At 50.6% G+C, this 19387-nt stretch overlaps 1 protein-coding gene across 1 annotated transcript in view; it reads right to left on the bottom strand.

The window, feature by feature from the left end:
• Positions 1-11226, bottom strand: part of UBE2O (ubiquitin conjugating enzyme E2 O) — a 62079-nt gene extending 50853 nt beyond the window's left edge. Inside the window, exon 1 of the mRNA XM_063408972.1 lies at positions 10804-11226. Coding sequence (XP_063265042.1) covers positions 10804-11181 — 378 coding nt within the window. The 5' untranslated portion in view covers positions 11182-11226. The remainder of the gene's footprint in view (positions 1-10803) is intronic.
• Between the last annotated feature and the right edge of the window lie 8161 nt (positions 11227-19387).

The following is a 19387-nucleotide window of genomic DNA, read 5'->3' as shown; positions in this document are numbered from 1 at the left end:
TCAAACGCTGTTTGTCAAATCCAACAGGCTGGGTTTCCAGCACTGCCAGTTTCCAATCTGGTATAACCACTAAAAGGATTAAAAAGTCACTTTTGCAGCTCCCTGTTAGCAGTGCTCACTTTAGAGAGAGCATGGCAGCTTTGGGAGCTCTCAGATAAGAGCATTTCCTCCAGAGCTGCCCTGTGCAGCTGTACTCAAGCTAATCAGAGACTGCTGGAGCTCAAGAGAAAGCAACTGTGTGGGGCACCAACAAAAGAAACCAAAGCATCCATATGAGGGAGACATGAAGTGTAAATACACGTAGTATGTTTGCATCCAGTGCCAATTAAGCAGCAGAGTACATGGAATTAGTGCAACACACACATTCGGGCTGCATTGACTACACTAAAATAAAAGGAGATTCAAATCACAATTATTTTAACCATTGTGCACAAGCAGATAGATTTCAAATGGTAACCAATACCTATAGATGGCAATTTGGTACTAAATTATGATACTGGGAACTGAAAAAAATACAGACAGCACAATTAAGAAGAAGCCAGGAATTCAGCCTGGATTTCTTCCAAAGCTCAGAGTGTCAACACTGAAAAAAACCAGAAAGACTCTTCTAACTAAAGAGTTTACACACTCACTGAAGTGACTAGAGCAATTACCATATTGGTGATATTTATTTTCCATAAATTAAATTTTCTCTAAGCTCCACAACAGAACAAGAACCACGAGAGCAGATCACATAATATTCCTGCGAAATACAAAGAGTGCTTGATGTGGGAATTGTTTTCATCTAACACTTGGGCTCAGGAAAGAAACATGAATAGCATTCAACAAGGCACTCGAGACTGAGCAGGGCAGCCAGAGCCAACTCTGACGAAGAAAACAAGGTGTGAGCTGGAGTAAGGGTGGACAAGGGTTGCAGGAATAGTGAGGAAAGAGCCTCTCTGGGATATACAGTCTGAGGGTGAAAAGGGAGAAAACAGTTGTGCTTCAGCACATAATAGCACATTTATAAAGACACGCAGCTATTTAGGAGTTAGATTTGCTTTTTACTAGAGGAGATGGGTGTAAACTGTTTGCATGTTTATGCTAGAAATTACAACTTTTCTCATCCAGGCTGGGACAGGTTCCTAATTCAAGGAATCAAAGCAAAGAGTAAACTCTTTAACAGAACTTCTCTGAGAGACAGAGCAGGCTGCTCCTGCAGTGCTGCCCTCAGCAGCACCTGCCTAGAGTGCTCATAGGGAGCTCCTGCCCAGCACACATTTTGTTACAATAAAGTTACCCCACACTTTGCTTTATCATCATGGGACAGATCTCATTTGTGAACCAAATGACATTTGTCTCCATCATGTACCAGCACAATCCTCACCACCACACAAAACTAAACAGAGGAAGTTTCTGGCCCCACAGTCAAAAGCACCAAAAAGCCAAATCAGCTATGCAGGTCAGGTGTTGTGGGTGAAAAAGCAGTTACTGAGTCAATGCTGTGTCAATGACATGCTCTGGATCTGCTTGTCCAATTTTAACACAAAGTGAGGTTCCACAAGATTGACATTAGGATGAAAGATTGACATTAGGATGATAACAATATCAGTTAATGAATTAAGAAAGGCATTGTGAGGTTTCTTCCTAAACTAAGCAGCCAAGAATGCTGGTGTTTCCTGTACAGTGTCACCTTTCCTGCTGTGGCATTCCACAGGGTGCTCTCCTCTTTCTTGTATTTCAGGAATGTACAGAGATGCACAGTCGAGGAAGCTCTGTGATTATGTACTACTACAATAAGGAAGAACTTCTCAAGCTCTTTGGAATACACTTGAAATGTTGGCCTGACCACCCCTTACAGGAAGCAAATGAATCATCCATATCTGCAGACTTTAAGAAACAAAAAATACAAAGGCAAGTTTTAAATAAAGGATGAAGATTCCTCTCTTCCCTGCTCCCACTTTCTGCTTTAAACTGAACCCATGGACAGTTCACTAAGACAAGGCTGTACCACAGCATGGGAAATCAAAGCAACTTCAACAACCTGCAGCACAAGGACAGAGAAAAGGCTTCTGACAGCAGTTGCATGAGCTAAGGACAAAAAATCTGAAGAGGCGGTTCATGATGTATCATTTCCAGCCAGTTATCCAACTGTGTAGTAACTCTAAATTTACAAAATGTGGCTATTTTGTCTCCAGAGTAATGTTGTTTCAAGGAACTTGAACTCAAAGGCTGAGCAGAAGCATAAATATCACTTGCAATAGTCATGAGATTTATTCAGTTGGATTAGATGCATAAACCACCTTCCAAGAGGGAAAAAACCTTCATCTTCAAAAGCAGACAAAGCCAAAGGACAAGTAGGGCCTTGCTGGAAATCCCGTCAACTCTCAACAAAAATATTAAGCAGTGCTCTGTGCACACTCACTCCAAATACTGAAAAAGCAAAGATATGAGGGCAGAGAGCAGAGGCAGCACTGGACACTTGGGATGGGCAGCAGCCCCTCACACTGCTGACACCTCCAACTCCTCTCCAGCAGCAGGTAAAGCACAATATCCACTTTATTGCCATGAGGGTAAAGGAAAATGCACAGGTTCCTTGGTGATCAGCACTACTCAGGCTCCAGCTGTTTCAGTACAGCTGCTGCCAACAATTTCACTGAGACTCAGATCTAGGACCAGCTCTCCAGCAACAGATCTTGGGCCAAGAGGGCTGAAACACCCACTTGATTTTAGAAACATCACTATGATCTAAAGTAAGAGTTAATATTGGCTGCTCTTCACTGACTACTCATCCAGCCTTGCAAAACCCCCAGCTCACTGTAATCACACCTAAACTAACTTTTAAAACACTGGGTTATTCAGTTTAGCTCCTCACATAAGTGAAACCAAGTCAAACTTGAGTTACTCAACACCAAGTGGTGAGTTCCCAAGCATCCCATTTCACACATATGCCAGATAACCAATGTATTGTGGCTCTGCCTGAAAGTAATTTTCCCAGACAAATCTCTAGCTGTAACTGCACTGAGGAATGTCAAAGTTTTTCCACTGAGCAGCCAGCTCATGCTCTTAAGCCCTGGAAATGGTCAAACAGAGAAAGCACTGAGCACACACCAGGAAAACGCCACCTGGCAGCACTAATGCTGGCTGTCTTACCCAGAGCCACCTGAGGGGAGAGTTTGTCACCTTTCCAACACCCACTGCCACATCAGAGCCCAGGAAACGCTTTGAAGATGAAAAGTGCTACTTATTTGCTAAGTATCCTTTATCAGCAGAAAAGAGTATTTCTTACAGCCAAATGATTCATACACAAAGTTCTTTTATTCTCAAAGAAGTTATATCCTTTCAAAAGTAGGTAAAAAAGTAAATCAGTCCTGATGGAACTAATTCCAGCTCACCGTATTAGTGTATTTTACTAAGCACAAGATTCATCATCCACTGACAAATGACAACCATACCCAGCCACTTCCATAGGAATAAGGTACCAGAACCCTCAGCTCCAGGCTAACAAAAATAGTTAAAAGCCTTAAGCTCCTCATCTTTTCAGCTGGTGATTAAATAGCCCTCTTCACTTGTCTGTCTCCAAACCTCTCCCTCACAAGGAGAAAAGCTAAAGGTTTTAGAGGCAGCAGTAAGAGCAAACCACTGAGACTGTGTCTGATGTGTGCTGAATACAGAACCACACGGTACCACTGCTGCAGTTTTATTGTACAAAACCAATCCTGCTTAATGGACCAAGGGTATGGCTCTGCAGCTTCTCTGCAACTCAAGAGGTTGTAACCAGAGGCTGTGAAGTGATACCACTGCAAATGCAAGCTGAGCATGGTTTCCTTTTTCCTAATGTACCCCTGTGAATTTAATTTTTCCTGGAAGCTACAGGAAGACACCAAGTGCTCCTGTCCTCTCCTGGCCTGCTCTGCTGCCAGTCCTTGATCTCACCTCCTGCCAACAGCCCTCACACTGCCCATTCTTTCACACAGAGAGCAGCAACACCCGCTGTTGAGGAAAGAAACAGAGGTTATGATTTTAAAGACAATGGCAAAAGCATGGAAAAAACCCAGCTTTGCAGCCCCAAAGAAGCCTACCTACCTAGAGCATCCAACATACATCATCAGGGAGCTGGTTGTTCAAACCCTTTGAAAAACTGGACAGATTATTTATGGTGTAGCTTGATGTGTCCCACTTTCAAGATCTCAGCATATGTGCATAAAAAGCACCTTGTATATCCAAGCAACCTCATACACCATGCCAGCAGCTAACACAGCGAGCAAATCCAAAAACCCACCAAAACTCAGAGGCTCATTAAGATACTGGTCTAAGACATCAATTCCACATGTTAATATTCATTTGTTAAATTTTAGACCAGCAGTCAGCAGGTACACGGTGCACACACTTATCTCCCAGCACAGAAGCATCAATGCTATTTAGCTTAAGTCTTCCCAGTAACCTGAACTGAACTGCAGTCAGAGCTTCTCTGGTACAACCTGCACTTGACTGATGGAGAAGGCTGAACAAAGCATAAAAGTGATGCCATTTCTTTAAAAGGCAGTCCAAAACGTGTACAGAGGTACAGACTTCTTAGTCTTCAAATCTGCCCACTCTCAACCCATGGTTTTGGCCTTGGTCATTCTGTGAGAGGAAGAAATTCCATCTGCAGGTACTTATTGGATCTGTCTCTCCATTAAGTTGCTCTAAACCCTAATACAATTAAGAGCAGAAAACAAAGATAACATCACCTGTACCTCCCCTCACCTCTCCTGCACACACACATATCCAGCATAGTTATCAAATCCACATCCAGCAGCACTAGATCTGTTTTCACCTACACCACACGCTGAAGATTTGAGCCCAGTAAACATTCACAATTTCCTCTTGTTTCTCTTCCACTTGGCCTGGTCCAAGTGCTCCCAAAAATGGGGCAGAAAGCACAGCAGACACGACTCCATCCCTTTCTTTTGGCCAGATGTGCAGTCAAACACACAAGGGATGTAACAATAACCCTGAAATGCACAGGAATGAGATGTTTTCTATCCAGAAATGCATCCAAGTCTGTAAGTCTCCAACTGCACCAAGCTGGGCTGTGTGCTCTGTACCACCACAGGCACAGCGTCTTCTGAAATTCAGTCAGCACAGACCACAAACAGCATTAAATCTAAAAAGACACCTGTCAACTTGAAATTCAGGCACATCTGAAAGTGCTGCAGCTATTACAGTAATCAGCAATCTCTAGCATCTTTACTGCCAAAACCACATGCTGTTCATAGTACTTGATGTTTTTAGTCACCCCTAACAATCATTACCCCTCAAAGTTTCCTGCTCCCTTTAGAGCAGAAACATTTAACATTCAGAAAGAAAAGGCCCTATCCCAGTCCCAGGATACTGTCATTAAGAAAAAACCACTTTTGCCTAACTTCACAAATTCAAGTTAGCAGAATGTTTTTGATTCAGACAAACATGCACATCTCTATTTAGCAGCCTAAAAGCAAATGGAAAAAAGCCAAACATTACCATGGAGTCTCCCTTCAGTTTTTTTCCCCCCTAGGAGTTAGCATTCTCATACCTTGTCACAGGTCAAAAGGTCTCAGGAATGGGACACAGCAGCTACACAAGGCAGAGCCTGAGCTGAGTTACAGGTCAAGCACTCTGGAGTAAAATGCAGAAGCTCAGCAATCATCTCACATCTCTCAGTTTCAGGAAAGTCACAACTGCCAACCTCAAAAGCAAGCACAAGGATTTCAGCTCAAATGATCAGCTCCTATACTCAGGATGACCTAAACACAGGTCCCTTTGGGCAAAGACCCTGCACATGGTGGGAGGTAACAGCAGAATGGAAAAAATGAGGCAGGGTTTTTCCTAAGTAGCGTTTAGGAAGGTGTCATCACCTTCTGAGCCTTTGAAATCCCCCAAGCAATTAAACAGTCAAAGGAGAAGAGGCTTTTAGCTTTCCAAACACCAATTATTTCCCACACCAACACAGATGTTGAACATTAAAAATGTCTTTCCTCTGAAGAGAGGAGGCCCTGAGGACAGCTGCCATAGGCAAGCAAGACCTTGCCCAAAATGCATCTGTCAAATGCTGCTGCTATTTAACTTCAATAAAGAATCTTCAGCCAAAAAAGAAACTTTGTAAAATTGCCTGAAGTCCCTTTTTTGCCAAAGTGTGCACCAGAGTTGCACCACATCAGCAAATAAACTTGCATGAGAAAGCTGCAGGAAAATGTCTCACCCACACAGGTATTTCAGAGCCTGTCACGGGCATTGATTGATTCCTTCTAAAGCTTTTAGTGCACATTAGCTTGTTTACTAGTCCTAAAAGCATTACTAATTTAGTTTGGGGGTTTTTTAAGCTATAGCAGCACACTGAAAGGGAACACACCTTGGAAGAGAGCACATCACAAACACAGCTTGCTTGAGGACAGGCTTCATCCATTTTAAAAATAACACTCCTGTCTTCATTTGGAATAATTATAAAAAATGGCTTAGCCCAGACAGCCACTTTCAACTCCTGAATTACCAATTCACTCTGCACACAGTACACAAAGCAGTAACAATGTACAATATTTAGTACTCCTGAGACTTCCACACTGTGAATTCTGCCTGATTCCACTTTTGCAGTAAAATATTAATGATGATCCCCAAGTCTATATCACAAGAGCCAAACAAATCAAAGTAAAACAGGGAATTGACTCAAGGGTACCTAACCTTGCAATGGATACTCACAGGATGGAAAGGTCACACATTAATTGGTTCTATGTTATGCAGAACTGCAAAAATTCCAGTAAGCCTTTTCTCTTCTGTCTCTAACAGCTGCTAACATCAGGTGGTTTCAAAGAACCCCCCTGGGAGACTAACTGAAATGTCAGATGCAAGAAGAGGGTTAGATACAGCTTCCTCACTCAGTAAAACCCACTATTAATAGTTTATGGGCATGGAATTTGTGTGCTGCAACAGAACCAGAGTTTGGCACTGCGGCCAGCATTTCCTCAAAAAGGATCCTGCTATCCCTCTTCACCTGCCCAAGGTACCCACACTGCATCACTGCACTTCCAGACAGCCAACACCTCACCAGGTCTGAAGACGTGAGATTTTTAAGGCTGTTTTCATGCCTCAGTCGTAAATAAATTGCAGAGTCACTAGCCAGGATTAAGGTGTGAAGGACACATGCTGGTGGGCTGGGATCCCAGCAGAGAGGGCTCAGAGTGGCTGTGAATGGATAGAGGGAAAACACAGACCTTGAGGATCTTCAGAAACTCCTCCTGTGACCTTGTATTAGATCCATGATCCAATATCTGGAGGTCAGGAAATTACAGGAGCAAAGGGTAGAAAAGAACAGAAGGTCTGTGTGGGATGAAGCAGAGTTGAATTCATGGAGAGCCTTTTGGAGATAACATCAGATAACTCACAGGTAATGAGTTTATCAGCCACCAGCTTATGTCTGAGAAGTCCTGATAGTTTGAATCCGTTTCCAAAGCAAAGCTGAATGAGGTAAGAGAGTCATCCAAACGAAACTGTATTCTGGACCTTACATAAAGGCTGCTGACAACTTTTTTTAAATTGCACCTCTTAGGGCAAAGCTGGGGTCCTGCAATGGTCCCTACACAGCCATCAGCCAGCACTGCCTGTGTGTCACAGCATCACACCGAGCCCTCACTCCAGAGCAGGCACAGGGGCCTCGGGAGGCCTGGCTGGCTGAAGGCCTTCAGATAAGGTGCTGAAACACAACTCCTGCACCTTCCATTTCCTCCAGCTGCACAAGAGGCCCTTCTGCCTTGCCCAGAGCTTTGCGAAAATGAAAGGTGGCAGAGAGTTCTGAGGCTTTCAGGGAGAGGCAAGAGGAAGGGCAGCAGCATTTTAAAGTCCCCAGAGCCTTGACTAATACCCAGTATGTTCAAGCATTTCCATAAAGTTCCCAAAGGCAGTGTAAGAATGCTGAACTACAGCAGAGAGATCCTGAAATTAAAATTCAGCTGGATCCCAAGTACTCCTGATAATTTGTTAGAAAAAGCATCAGGTGTTCACAGCAGTTCATAGTCCTTCCAAACTTCCCTTCTAAATTAACATTCAGAGATATGGCTTTAGCCAGCCAGAGGAACTGCTCTGCACATTTGTTGGGTCAGGCAAGACATGGAAGCCAAATATATTTGGAAAGGGAAGCTTTCTCCTTCCAGGTCTGCTAAGGTTTTACAACACTCAGCAACAGTGAATTCCCAGTGTCTTAAATGGGTGATACAGCCATGGAAAGCAGGAAAGGAGCACTTGAAGCCAGAGAGAAAGAAATCCTGGCTCTTCTTTTATTCACATCATTGTTATGCTGCTAATGTCTATCAACAGGGGAACCAAAGGCAGGAATTGTGTGTTCACATACACAATTCTTGGAGGAGCTGGTGGGGCTTTGCACCAACTGCTAAGCTCCATCTCAAGAGAAAGTTTCTACTACTGATTAACATCAGTAATTGTGTGCCTGGGCTTAAGTGGCATTCTGCCTACCAGTCCCAAAGGAAAGAGCAACAGCAAGTGTTGAACTTCCAGAAGCAACAGCAAAAATTACAGGAAAGCTTGAGAATTTTAACTGGGTAAAGAAAGCTGCTTTTGACCTTTGCACTGGAAGCCAAAGGTGCTGCTGCACTGGACTGAAAATTTCCAACAACTTTATTTGTCCCTCAGTTACAACACTCGCTCTGTCCAACACACACACACACCAGGATTTCCAACCCTGAAGCAGCTGACAAACAGGAGGCAGACATGCAGCCAGCCTTCTGTGTGGAATCACGACCTGATACACTGAATAGACACACAAAAGCCCTGGCTCCAGGAGCACCTTTACCCTCTGCCCATTTCAGATTTAAGGGAAATAAAAGAGTGTAACAAGAATCCTCTGGAGTCTAGGGTTTAGCTGTCAGCAGGACAGCTTAATGTTTTAAGGACATCAAACGAGACTCTCACAGCCAAAGAATGCTAGAGAATCATGCATGGCCAAAAGATGTACCTGCAGGTAACAGCACCAAAAACCCAACAAACTTCAGACCCAGGATGACCACATAATGCCTGTGGTTTGTACCCATCCCAGCACAGACAATGACAAGCATGCCAGGCTTACCTGGCTGGTTCTTAATCAGTGGAACCCAAAAGGGACTGGGTCAGCAGACAGCTAAAAAACCCAGTTATAGCCACAAACCCATGATCAGTTCCACTGCATGTTTCCAGTGGTGTCAGGTTTGTTTTCAGCAACCCCAGCCTGCAGTGCAGACTGTACACAATGCCTCTCAATTTGGTTAGTGGGCAGCTTTCCAAATTAAAAAAAAAAAAATCAATAGAAGTACACCTAAATTTCTCAAGCACTCAGGAAACTTCTCCCCAGGGTCCATTACCCGAGTGGTAAAGGAACCTACACCAGGGTAGCAGCACTAAAAGAGAAAACAGACAGACAGTTTATTTACATAACTGTCTTTGATTTCTGGTGCTTCTCAGTCCAGCTTTTTCTAACACTGCAATGGGTGCAGTTACCAAATGACTTAAGTCAGAGCTAACACTTCTGGATTTAGGAACCCAACAGCACCAACTAAATCCGTGTTTACTCACCCAAACGGGGGTGGCTTTGTTTAGGTGCAGAAAACCAAATTCAACTTGGGACAAATTTTTGCTGCAACAACACACGAAGATTTTACTGGAAGGTTGCAGTGATTGAATTACGGAGTTTTTTTAGAGAAAAGAGGTGTGTTTTTTTTTTTAGGTAGAAATACATCATGTGGCAGTATCTTTTCAGAATACCTGTTTTCATTTTCCTTATCTCCAAGCGGTCACGTGTCTAATGACACTACCACCTAAATTTAGCTCATTCTGTAGCACTGGCAATCCTAGCGATGCCTTCAGGACTGCAACACACCTTTCTTCCTCTCAGTCTCCCCTCTCTCCTGCGGCGTGTGGGGCCGTTTCCGACACAGCAAAGCAGAGGGTTCTCCAGAACACTCCTGCTTCCCACTGCCAGCCCAGAGGAGCAGGGGGACCCTGCAGGGACATGCAGGCACTGCTCAGTGCAACGCCCATCCCTGGCAGCCCCTTTGTGCTCTATCACAGTGCCCCTCTCGCCCGCTTTTGTCTCTGAGCTGTCAGTCAGCCTGGGCTAAAACCCCAGGCCACACCAACTTTGGGAAGTGGGAATATTCCAGTGCAGACTTACACCTTATGGCTCGTCAGATATAATTAAGATGCCACAGATTTACGCGCGCCTCATTAGCAAGGGGCAAATGCTCACGTAAACAAGGGCAGATCCAAACCGTGTTTGCTTCCTGCTGAAATCTTTATCCAGGGGTGGTTTCCCTGCTAGACTGCTGACTCCCCTAGAACAGGCAATGACGACACTGTGCAATAAAGGCTGAGACATTGGCCTACAACTCCAGCAAGTAAGAGATGTGTGGAAGTTCGCTCAAATCACCTTCACAGGCACGCTTCTCCTTACGCCAGCAAGCCCCACTGCCTCAGCAGAGCAGCCGTGCTCTGCCATCAGCGCAAGGCAGCAGCAGCAGCATCCATGCTGGGCTGCCAGAGCGAGTGTGAGGAAGGCACGGAACGGGATTTCACACTCCGGAGAACACCGGCCCCTTCCCCGCTCCGGCTGCTCGCTGCACGGGCGGCCACGGACGGGCGCCACGGGGGCAACAAGGCAGCAACCTCCTGCCCGGGAGCCTCCAGCGCACCCGAGCCCGCAGGCCGAGCAGGGCCTGCCCCTGGAGGCCTCCAAGGTGGCGCCCCCGGCTTGCAACCGGCGCCAGCCCCCCGGAGAGGGCCCCGGGCCCGTGCAGGCCGCGGGCCGCCCCCCGCCCCGGTTACCTTGGTCTCCTTGACGTGCTGCTTGATGCCCTCCGGGTACCACTGCACCCGCACGTAGCCCCGCCGCAGCGGGCTGGCGCGGCCCTCCTCCCCGCCGCCGGCGCCGGGGCCTCCCGACTCGGAGCCGCCCGAGCTGGCGGCGCCGCCGGTCGCGGTCCCGCGCCCGCCCTCCTCAGAGTCCTCCTCCGAGTCCTCGCCGTGGATGAGGCGCACCAGGCCGAAGCGCACGGAGCCGCGGTAGCGGCCCGACACCAGGTCGTGGGAGAAGAGGAGGCGCTGGGAGCCGCCCGGCGGGGCGGAGAGGGGCAGCGCGGCGGGGGGAGCCGGGGGTGCCGGTGCCGGCGGTGCCGGTGCCCCCTCCTCGGGCTGTTCCGCCATGGCGCCGGTGAGCGGGAGCGCGCGGCCGGCAGGAGGGGGAGGGCAGGGGAGGGGCGGCAAGTAACGGCCCGGGGGCGGGGCCAAGGGAGGACACGCCCATGGTCGCCACAGGCCACGCCCACAGATGGGCGGGGCGGGAGGGGAGGGCGGGAACGGGGCGGGACCGGGCAGCGCCCGCTGATCCCGGGAATCGGGGATTGCATCATCGTCCGCAGGGATGGGACCGCGGGCTCCCCGCGAATAGGGGACAGCAGGCTCCCCGGGGATGGGGACCGCGGGCTCCCCGGGAAAAGGGGACAGCAGGCTCCACAGGGATGGGGGACCGCGGGCTCCACAGGGATGGGGGACCGCAGCCTCCCCGGGAATGGGGACCGCAGCCTCCCCGGGAATGGGGACCGCGGCCTTCCCGGGAATGGGGACCACGGGCTCCCCGCGAATAGGGGACAGCAGGCTCCACAGAGATGGGGGACCGCGGGCTCCACAGGGATGGGGACCGCGGGCTCCCCGGGTATAGGGGACCGCAGCCTCCCCAGGGATGGGGACCGCGGCCTCCCCGGGGATGGAGGACAGCAGCCTCCCCGGGGATGGGGGGCTGCACTGCGCCATTCGCCCCAGGGATTGGAAGGGGGACTGCATCGTCATCTAATCCCCAGGGATAGGGGAATTACATCATCGACCCCAGGAACTGGGGAGCTGCATCCTCCTCTGACCCCCAGGGATGTGGGGCTGCTCTGCATCATCCCCAAGGATGGGGGGTGACTGCATCATCATCCCCAGGGATGGCGGGAGGGCTGCACCATCCTCTGATCCCCGGGGATAGGGGGCTGCACTGCATCGTTCTCTGATCCTCGGGGATGGGGGGCTCTGCTGCATCATCCCACGAACCTCAGGGGTGGGGGTGCGAGGGGGAGGCTGCACTGCATCGTCCCCAGGGATGGAGGACCCTGTACTGCATCATCCCCTGGTCGCCGGAGAGGGGGCTGCACTGCGTTGTCCCTGAGCCCCAGTGATGGGGGACATGCACTGCATCATGCCCCAGTTCTCCGTCGCTGTGGGCTGCCCTGCATCATCTCCCTCTCCCCAGTGATGGGGGCTGTGCTGTTTACAGATCCCTCTGCCTGGGCACGGGTGGGGGTCCATCCTGGCACTGGGCACTGCTCGATGCTGGGAGCTGCTCTCCAGCTGACATCAAAGCCTGGTCTTGCTTTTCATGGCTCCTAGAAACCCTCATTAGGGTGTGCAAATGAGCCGAATATTTGGCTTCATCAGCTCTTAAGGATTTTTTCCCCTCTGTCTGCAGAGATTTTGTAAATAGAAAAGTTTTTTTGAACACGTCCTGCTGCTCTGGCAGGCAAAGGACTAAAGGAATCCAAAATAGCCTTGACTGCCTATCTTTTACCACAACAAATCCTGCCTCTTCTCTCTCTAGACCTTCTTGCCTGTGCAGTGCTGGCTTGAATATCAAGAAAATGCCTGAAATCCTCAACCTAATTTGTTCTCTTGCAGGAATGACCCCAGGACTAGCAGAGCAGAGTTTTCCCTCTTGCCCTCTCCCTCCCAGACTGCTCTGCCTTGGCTGGATCAACCAGCTGGCTTTCCATCCACATTCCAAGTTTTCTCCTTTTAGGAAAAGCAACCAGGATAAAGGTCTGTCCATGCTTGCCTCCAAAATTCTGGAACCCCCTCCTCAAGACTGGGATTTTCCAATCTTGCAAATGGCCCTAAAGCCCTGGGAAGCAGCTGAGAAGAGGCTGGGGCAGGCAGTGTGTGAGTGATGGGTACGCTGGGAGCTCTGCTCAGCTCCTCACCACCCCGGGTGTGGGTGGCTGGGCAGCAGGATGGAGGAATGGCGAAGTACAAACTGACCCTGCCCTGCCTCCAAATCAGGGAGCTGCAGGCAGTGAAGCCCTCCAGCCCCTGTCTTCTCCCAGGCCAATCCAGCCTCCACCCCAGCATTTAATCACTCCCCACAGCATCCTGTTAATCAGAAAGGCAGCATGCTGATGTGATTCCTTGCTGGAGAGTTTTTTGGCTTCAACCCCAGGGATAAGAAACAGAATAGAGCTAAAAGGGACCACTGGGTGGCTAAATAGCAGCATGCCCCATAGGGAAAGGCAGTTAAAACCTCCAGTCAGTGCCACTGTTGGTTTACAGCTGTTTCTAGGGATGTGCTCCTGGGAATACAGACCTGCATCCACATGCCCTGACCTCTGTGAAGTGGACAAGGTGTGGGGTTGATAGGCAGAATTCAGAACTTCTAGAGCAAATGAGTGCCTCTGGCATGAAAATTTCACCCTCTGACCACTGCTGTGCTGGAGGGGGGAGTTTGACACATCTCCCCCAGGTGTTCATCCAGCCCACCTGGATGCTGTGGACAAGGTACCAAGCCCTCTCCCTCTTAGCCAGGGAGAATTGTGCCTTTGTGGAAGCAGAATCAGGCCTTGAGAAAGGCAAAAGGTGCCCTTTGACTTCATTTAATCTGATGCCATGTCTTCCCAAGGTTTCAAAGCAGAGCTTTATCCAGCACAGTGATGCTCCTCATCATGTCCTTAATGTACATTGCAACAACCACTAATAAAATATAGATACAGTAATGGGCACCATCATGTGTGGAGAGGAAAACTGTCCCTCTTCAGGGCCATTATGTGCTGAAGAGCAGTGGTGGGGTTTCAGGTAGCCTCAAAGAGCCACGAAAACAATCACATTATACCCCTGACCAGGCTCACGGCAGGGGGATTATAATGGGGACAAGTCAGGGCTGTTTGCTCATTAGCACGAGTCGAGCTGGGTGTGTTTTTGCACTCTGATCCCAGCTGGAGCTCTGATGTGCTTCCATCAGGAAGTGGCTCTGAAGGAGGACTGATTGCTTTTTTAGGACACAACAGCCCAGGGCCTGGGCTGTCACAATATTGACAGCCTTCAGATTCTACAGTGCCTGGGTGTCAAAATGAGCATCTCCTATTTCACATCACTGTTCAGACGTCCACTGAGGCACCTCTGCAAGCCCACACCACCCAGCAAAACACGCAGGACTGCTGCAAAGTGACACATGTCAAGCAGCCTCCCTGCCCAGTTTAGGGACAATTCTTGCTGGTAAGGCTGTTTTGGGAAGGGATGGCCTTTACTCTGCAGGAGGACATCCTCCCTGGAACCAAGCTGTCCCTGTGATCTAACCACCTTATGGCACTTAGGTTAGATCACCAGCATCTCCCTGCTGAGACACTGCTGCCCAGAGGGCGTGTCAGAATGCCCTGAGGGTGCCAGAATGCCCAGAGGGTGCCAAGATGCCCAGCAGGTGCTGGGATGCCCAGGATATCCTTTATCTCCCTGTAGAGATACTGGCGAAAAGCAAGCCCTGTCCTTCCTCCACGGTTCTCTCACAGAGCATCTTTGCACAGGGTTTAAGGGAGGTGCTGGGGTGCCCACAGGGTGCTGGGCATACCCACAGGATACAAGGAGGCACGGCAGGCACCAAGGATGCCAGCAGGGTATCAGGATGGCTGCTGGGTGTAGGGGATGTCTGCCGGGCTCTGGGATATCCACAGGGACTGGAATGACCCCTGGGTGCCGGGATGTCCGCTGGGGATTCACGAAGGGTGCCCGAGGGTCCCGCGGTGCCGGAGGCCGGTGGGTGCTCGCAGGGTCCCGGGATGTACTCTCGGTGCCGGTGCCGGGCTGCGGCGGGGCTCTGGTGCCACCTCGTGGGCCGGCGTCTCCCGGCGGCTCCGGTGTGGCGGGGGCAGCGGCGACACTGGCCCGAGGCTCCGCAGGGGCCGCAGCTTCTCTCGGAGCCCGGGGCTACAGCCGCGCTCCGCCGGGCTCAGGGCTCTGCGCTCCGGAGCAGGTGAGAGCTCCACCCCGCTCTGCAACCCCTCCTCGGCCAATCCTCCCAGTATTCCCTCCTTTGCTGCTTCGCGGAGGCACAGAGTGCGTGACCTTTCCCTGCTGGGAAGAGCTGGTGCCTTCAGGAAATGTCTTTGAGAGCAGCTCGTGTCACAGGGAATGCCTCCAGACCCTCCCACGGGGAGAGCTGGGGGTTAATCTTCATCATCACGCAGACAAGTAGAGCAGCAGGAGTCCCTGTGTCCCCGTTAAAACCAGGGAACAGAAATATGAGCAAGTGATGCAGCATATGGCAATCCCTCATCCTGTCTCTGTGATCCCGGAGAGCCTCCGGAGGCTGGGTGGGCAGGGGATGAGATGCTCTGTGAGATCCCTTCCACCTCAAGCCATTCTATGATCCTGCTGGAATCGTGACCACCCAGCCCTTCCCCCCTGGTTGTGCTGCCCTGACCAAACACTGCTGGCTCTCCTACAGAAAACTCAGAGCAGCATCACCTTGTACATGAACAACTCAGTGTGAGCACCACCCTCCTCTGCTCCCTCCTCTCACCCCTTTCACCGAGACCAAGACCTCACAACCCTCCCAATGGGATCGCTCCAGGCTCAGCCTTGCCCTCCAGATTTTTCTTCCCCGTGGGTGACATCTGGTCCCCAGCCTTTTCCAGGGGTCAGCCTGGCTCCCAGCAGCAGTGTGCCAGGGTTAGGGCTGGATGGAGGGCAGGACAGCTCCTGTAAGAAGCAGGATGCCCCAACAATTGCCAGGCTGCTGGAATCTCCTCTTCCCAAAGCTGGACTGGCTCTAAACTCCTTGGAGGTCTGGAGGGTGGGGCTGCCCCTCCTGAGCTCCTTCCCACCTGCCTGGCCCTCTCCTCTCAGCGAAGCTCCTTCAGCCCCCACTGACCCCCTTCCCCTCAAGGGCTGTGCCACGAGTGGCCGTGACCTAGTTACAAACCCCAGATCACGAGAGGAGAGGAGGTTAATCACCAGCTGTGCTGTGCCCCGGGGAGGGGACAAAAGAGGTCCTGGCTGGGTCCTGGCACCCAGTCTCCTGCTTTTGGCTGAGGATGCCATGGCCAAGCAGACACGGTTGGAGCTGTCTGCCAGACTTGTTTGTTCTCCGTTCTCTAAGGCAGAAGAGCAGCAAGACACACCAGCCCTGCAAAGGCACGTGTTTATCTAGTGCAGGTCAAAGCCAGAGTTCAAAGTCTGTTCCCCATACCACTGCTGAGAACCTAAATAAGCTGTGAAGTGGCATCCTTTCATCCTTTCATCCTTTCATCCTTTCATCCTTTCATCCCTTCCCCAGCTCCCTGAGAGTGTCTGTGGAGCGAATCAGTCCCACCACTGATGGGCCAAAGGGAATGTGCCAGAGGAAAGACATATACATGCATATTTGCATGTTATTCATATTATATATACATATATATAAACACTGCAGAGCACAGGGCTGAACTAGCCCCTCCAGGGTCTGTTCGGAGCGTGGGGCTGGGGGCTGGCCACTCTCCATAGGAGCTCTGTATTGCTATTTTGAAAGAGCAGCAGCCGGCAGGTTCCTAAACCACAATGTCCTGCTCCAGAGGAAAGGCTGGAAGCACGCTGGCTTCTCAGGTGAATTAAAACCACTCCTGGCAGCTCGAGAGGGAGCACTGGGGGATAGAAGCAGCAGGTGGGCACCTGGCAAGTGCTGAGAATACTGAGAATGTCCAAAGAGCCACATCCTGCTGGGAAGTTACAGCAACAACAGGCACCAGCACGAATGATGAAAAGGGAGGAGGTGAGGGAGAAGGAAATCAGAGCCCACAGCTGACCTCGCAGCAATGCCAAACAGCAGAGCCCTGCTGCTAGGTCATTGCCAGGAGAAAAGCATCATCCTCCCGGTAATGTGGGTCCCCGTGGCCAAGCCAGAGGAAAGTGCTAAAGAGGGATGTAAACAGAGTCCAGCTTGGGAATTATGCCATTACGTGAGTCTGAGGGAGAAACCTCTCCAGCGGCGTCACGCAGGGAAGGATCCCGATGCCATCTGAATCCCGTGATGGCAGACTCTGCCTCAAATCCTGCAGACACCACAAGCGGCTTAATCCGCTGAGCACCGGGATAATGGGGCACACGGCGGGGCCGGAGCAGCTGAGGAGCCCCTGAGCTGCTGTGCGCGGCTTCATCCCCAAGCCCCGGCAGAGGGGGGGCCGAGCCGTGATTCATCTGCCTCCCACATGCCGCCCCTCGCTGCAAATCCTACCCGGAGATAATTGCTGTCTTCCTGAGTGGGTACTCCAGCGGAGGGACCAGCCCGGCTGCGGGGCCGCGGTGACAGCTCGGGGCTCTTTGAAGATGCTGAGAGAGCTGCTCAATATGCAAATCTAGGCGCGCTGCTGTGGCTCTAATTTAATGGAGTTGTTGACCCTCTGCAGCTGTGTGGGAGCAGGAAGAGACAGACCCAGCTAAAACTGTGGAATGCGGCATCCCTGATTGACTATTCCAGCCACGGGCCAACCTCTGCTCTGCTGGGCTGTTTTAATGGCTGGGAGTTGCTCCAAAAAGCCATTTCTAAAGAGCAGAAAGCTGCTGGGTCATATTTCTGTTTTGATTCCATGAAAAAACTTAAAAGAGAGAGATAAAGGCGTAGCTCCAGGTCATTTTGCCCATGGCTGGAAGCTAACGCAGGTCCAGAGCTGTCCTGGAAATGTCTCCAGTGGAGCAAAGCCAGCTCTGCCTCCTGCTTCAGGCTTCTTTCAGGGTTGCATCTGGTTCCCAATGATAATGATGATGCCAACATCATTCCCCTGCCTGGCATAATCTCCCTTTTATTACACGTGTCCTCATGGGGACAAACATTGCTGGTTCTGCCTGTCCAGTTTCTTATGTAACAGCTCCCAGAGACAGAGGGCTGCATGAGGGACACATGCTTGACTTTTGGAATGAGCTCCTTGGGCAAGAAACCTTAGGTCTGACTCCCCATCCTACCAGGAATCAGCTGATTCCCTTGATAAATTCTCCTCTGCTCAAGCCCAAGCGACGATCATGCCTGGCACAAGCAGCACCCTCCCCATCCTTCCCCAGTAAAGCTCATCCACTCTGGGCAGGGCTGCCTTTGGCTTCCTGTGGACTCCTGATGTTGGAGAGGTCAGGATTAGGCACAGGACAGCATTCCCTTTCCTGGCTAAGCCCCCTGCCCAGCCCGCAGAGCAGAGCAATCAGCTAAATGCTTTATCCCTCTGCAGCCAGTCATGCCAGGGAAAAAAAAAATAAAAGAGAAGCCTGAAGTGATCCCTTTGCTGGCCTGACACCTTAAAGCCTCTCGCCTCTCCCTGTCTTTCATCGGAGTTCTAAACCCCTTAGGATGTCATCACGTGCTCCACAAATAACAAATATATATAAGCAGGGGCTGTGGAGGATGCACAGACAGAGGAGGGGAGGCAAAACCCCAGCTCCTCCTCTCTTGCCAGCGCTGGGACAGCACCCCTGGAGGCAGGCAGGCAGGCAGGGATCGGCGTGGAGCCCCCGGCTGGTAAGCACCCACATTCCTGTCCCATCCCAGGGGTCCTGACAGCCTCGGGGACACCCGCTGGGCCCCTGCTCCTGTATCCCAGGGCGGGGGGATTTCCCCAGAGGGGCGGGGGGTTGGTGTGCAAGCTCAGCTTGCTGAGGAGTGGGTTTGGCACAGGGAAGGGTGTGACTCTCACCCCAGCTCCTGTCTCACCCCCACACTTCCAACACGTGCTTCCAAAACCCAGCTGCAGCACTGAAACCCTCCGTGTTCTGGATGTGGGAAGAACTTGAGCTCTTTTGCACAGAGTATTTGACTTTAAGACTGGGTGAATAACTCTGTACTGTCAACTAATTAAAAAAAAATCCAGCTCCGAACCCAGGCAGATAATTAATAACTTAGCAAAAGATGCTGCCAGGGGTGTACTCTGCACCTGCCTGGTTATTTACCTGTGAGCATCTCCCTGGACCATGGGGATGCTCTGATTTCTGGTGCACAAACGCAAGTAGTGGCAGGAAAAATTTACAGAGCAAGCTCTTGGTTCACTGCTACGATACACAAACACAGTGGGCTCATCTCAGGCAGGTCTGGCAAGGAGTCACAGCACAAAATTCAGCCTGGGGTATAAGTGACTTGAATAAATACAGGAGGCTTTGCTGGAGCATCAGAGGACAGTTGAGCCATGGAGAGGGAATTTTCCTCATCACTGTTTCTCACTTATTCTGGGACCTGGGCAGAGTTTCCTTCACTTCTGCAGGTTTGATGCTTCCCATGGTACCCCCATGGCTGTGCAGGGCTCGTGGCTTTCTCCAGGGGTAGTGTTGTTGGTTCCTCTGTGGTCTGCAGGTTCTATGCAACCCCTCTCCCCAGAAGAACTTC

This window comes from Prinia subflava, chromosome 12 (genome assembly GCF_021018805.1).
Source record: "Prinia subflava isolate CZ2003 ecotype Zambia chromosome 12, Cam_Psub_1.2, whole genome shotgun sequence".
Lineage (NCBI taxonomy): Eukaryota > Metazoa > Chordata > Aves > Passeriformes > Cisticolidae > Prinia > Prinia subflava.
This window is presented reverse-complemented; position numbering and strand designations above follow the sequence as displayed.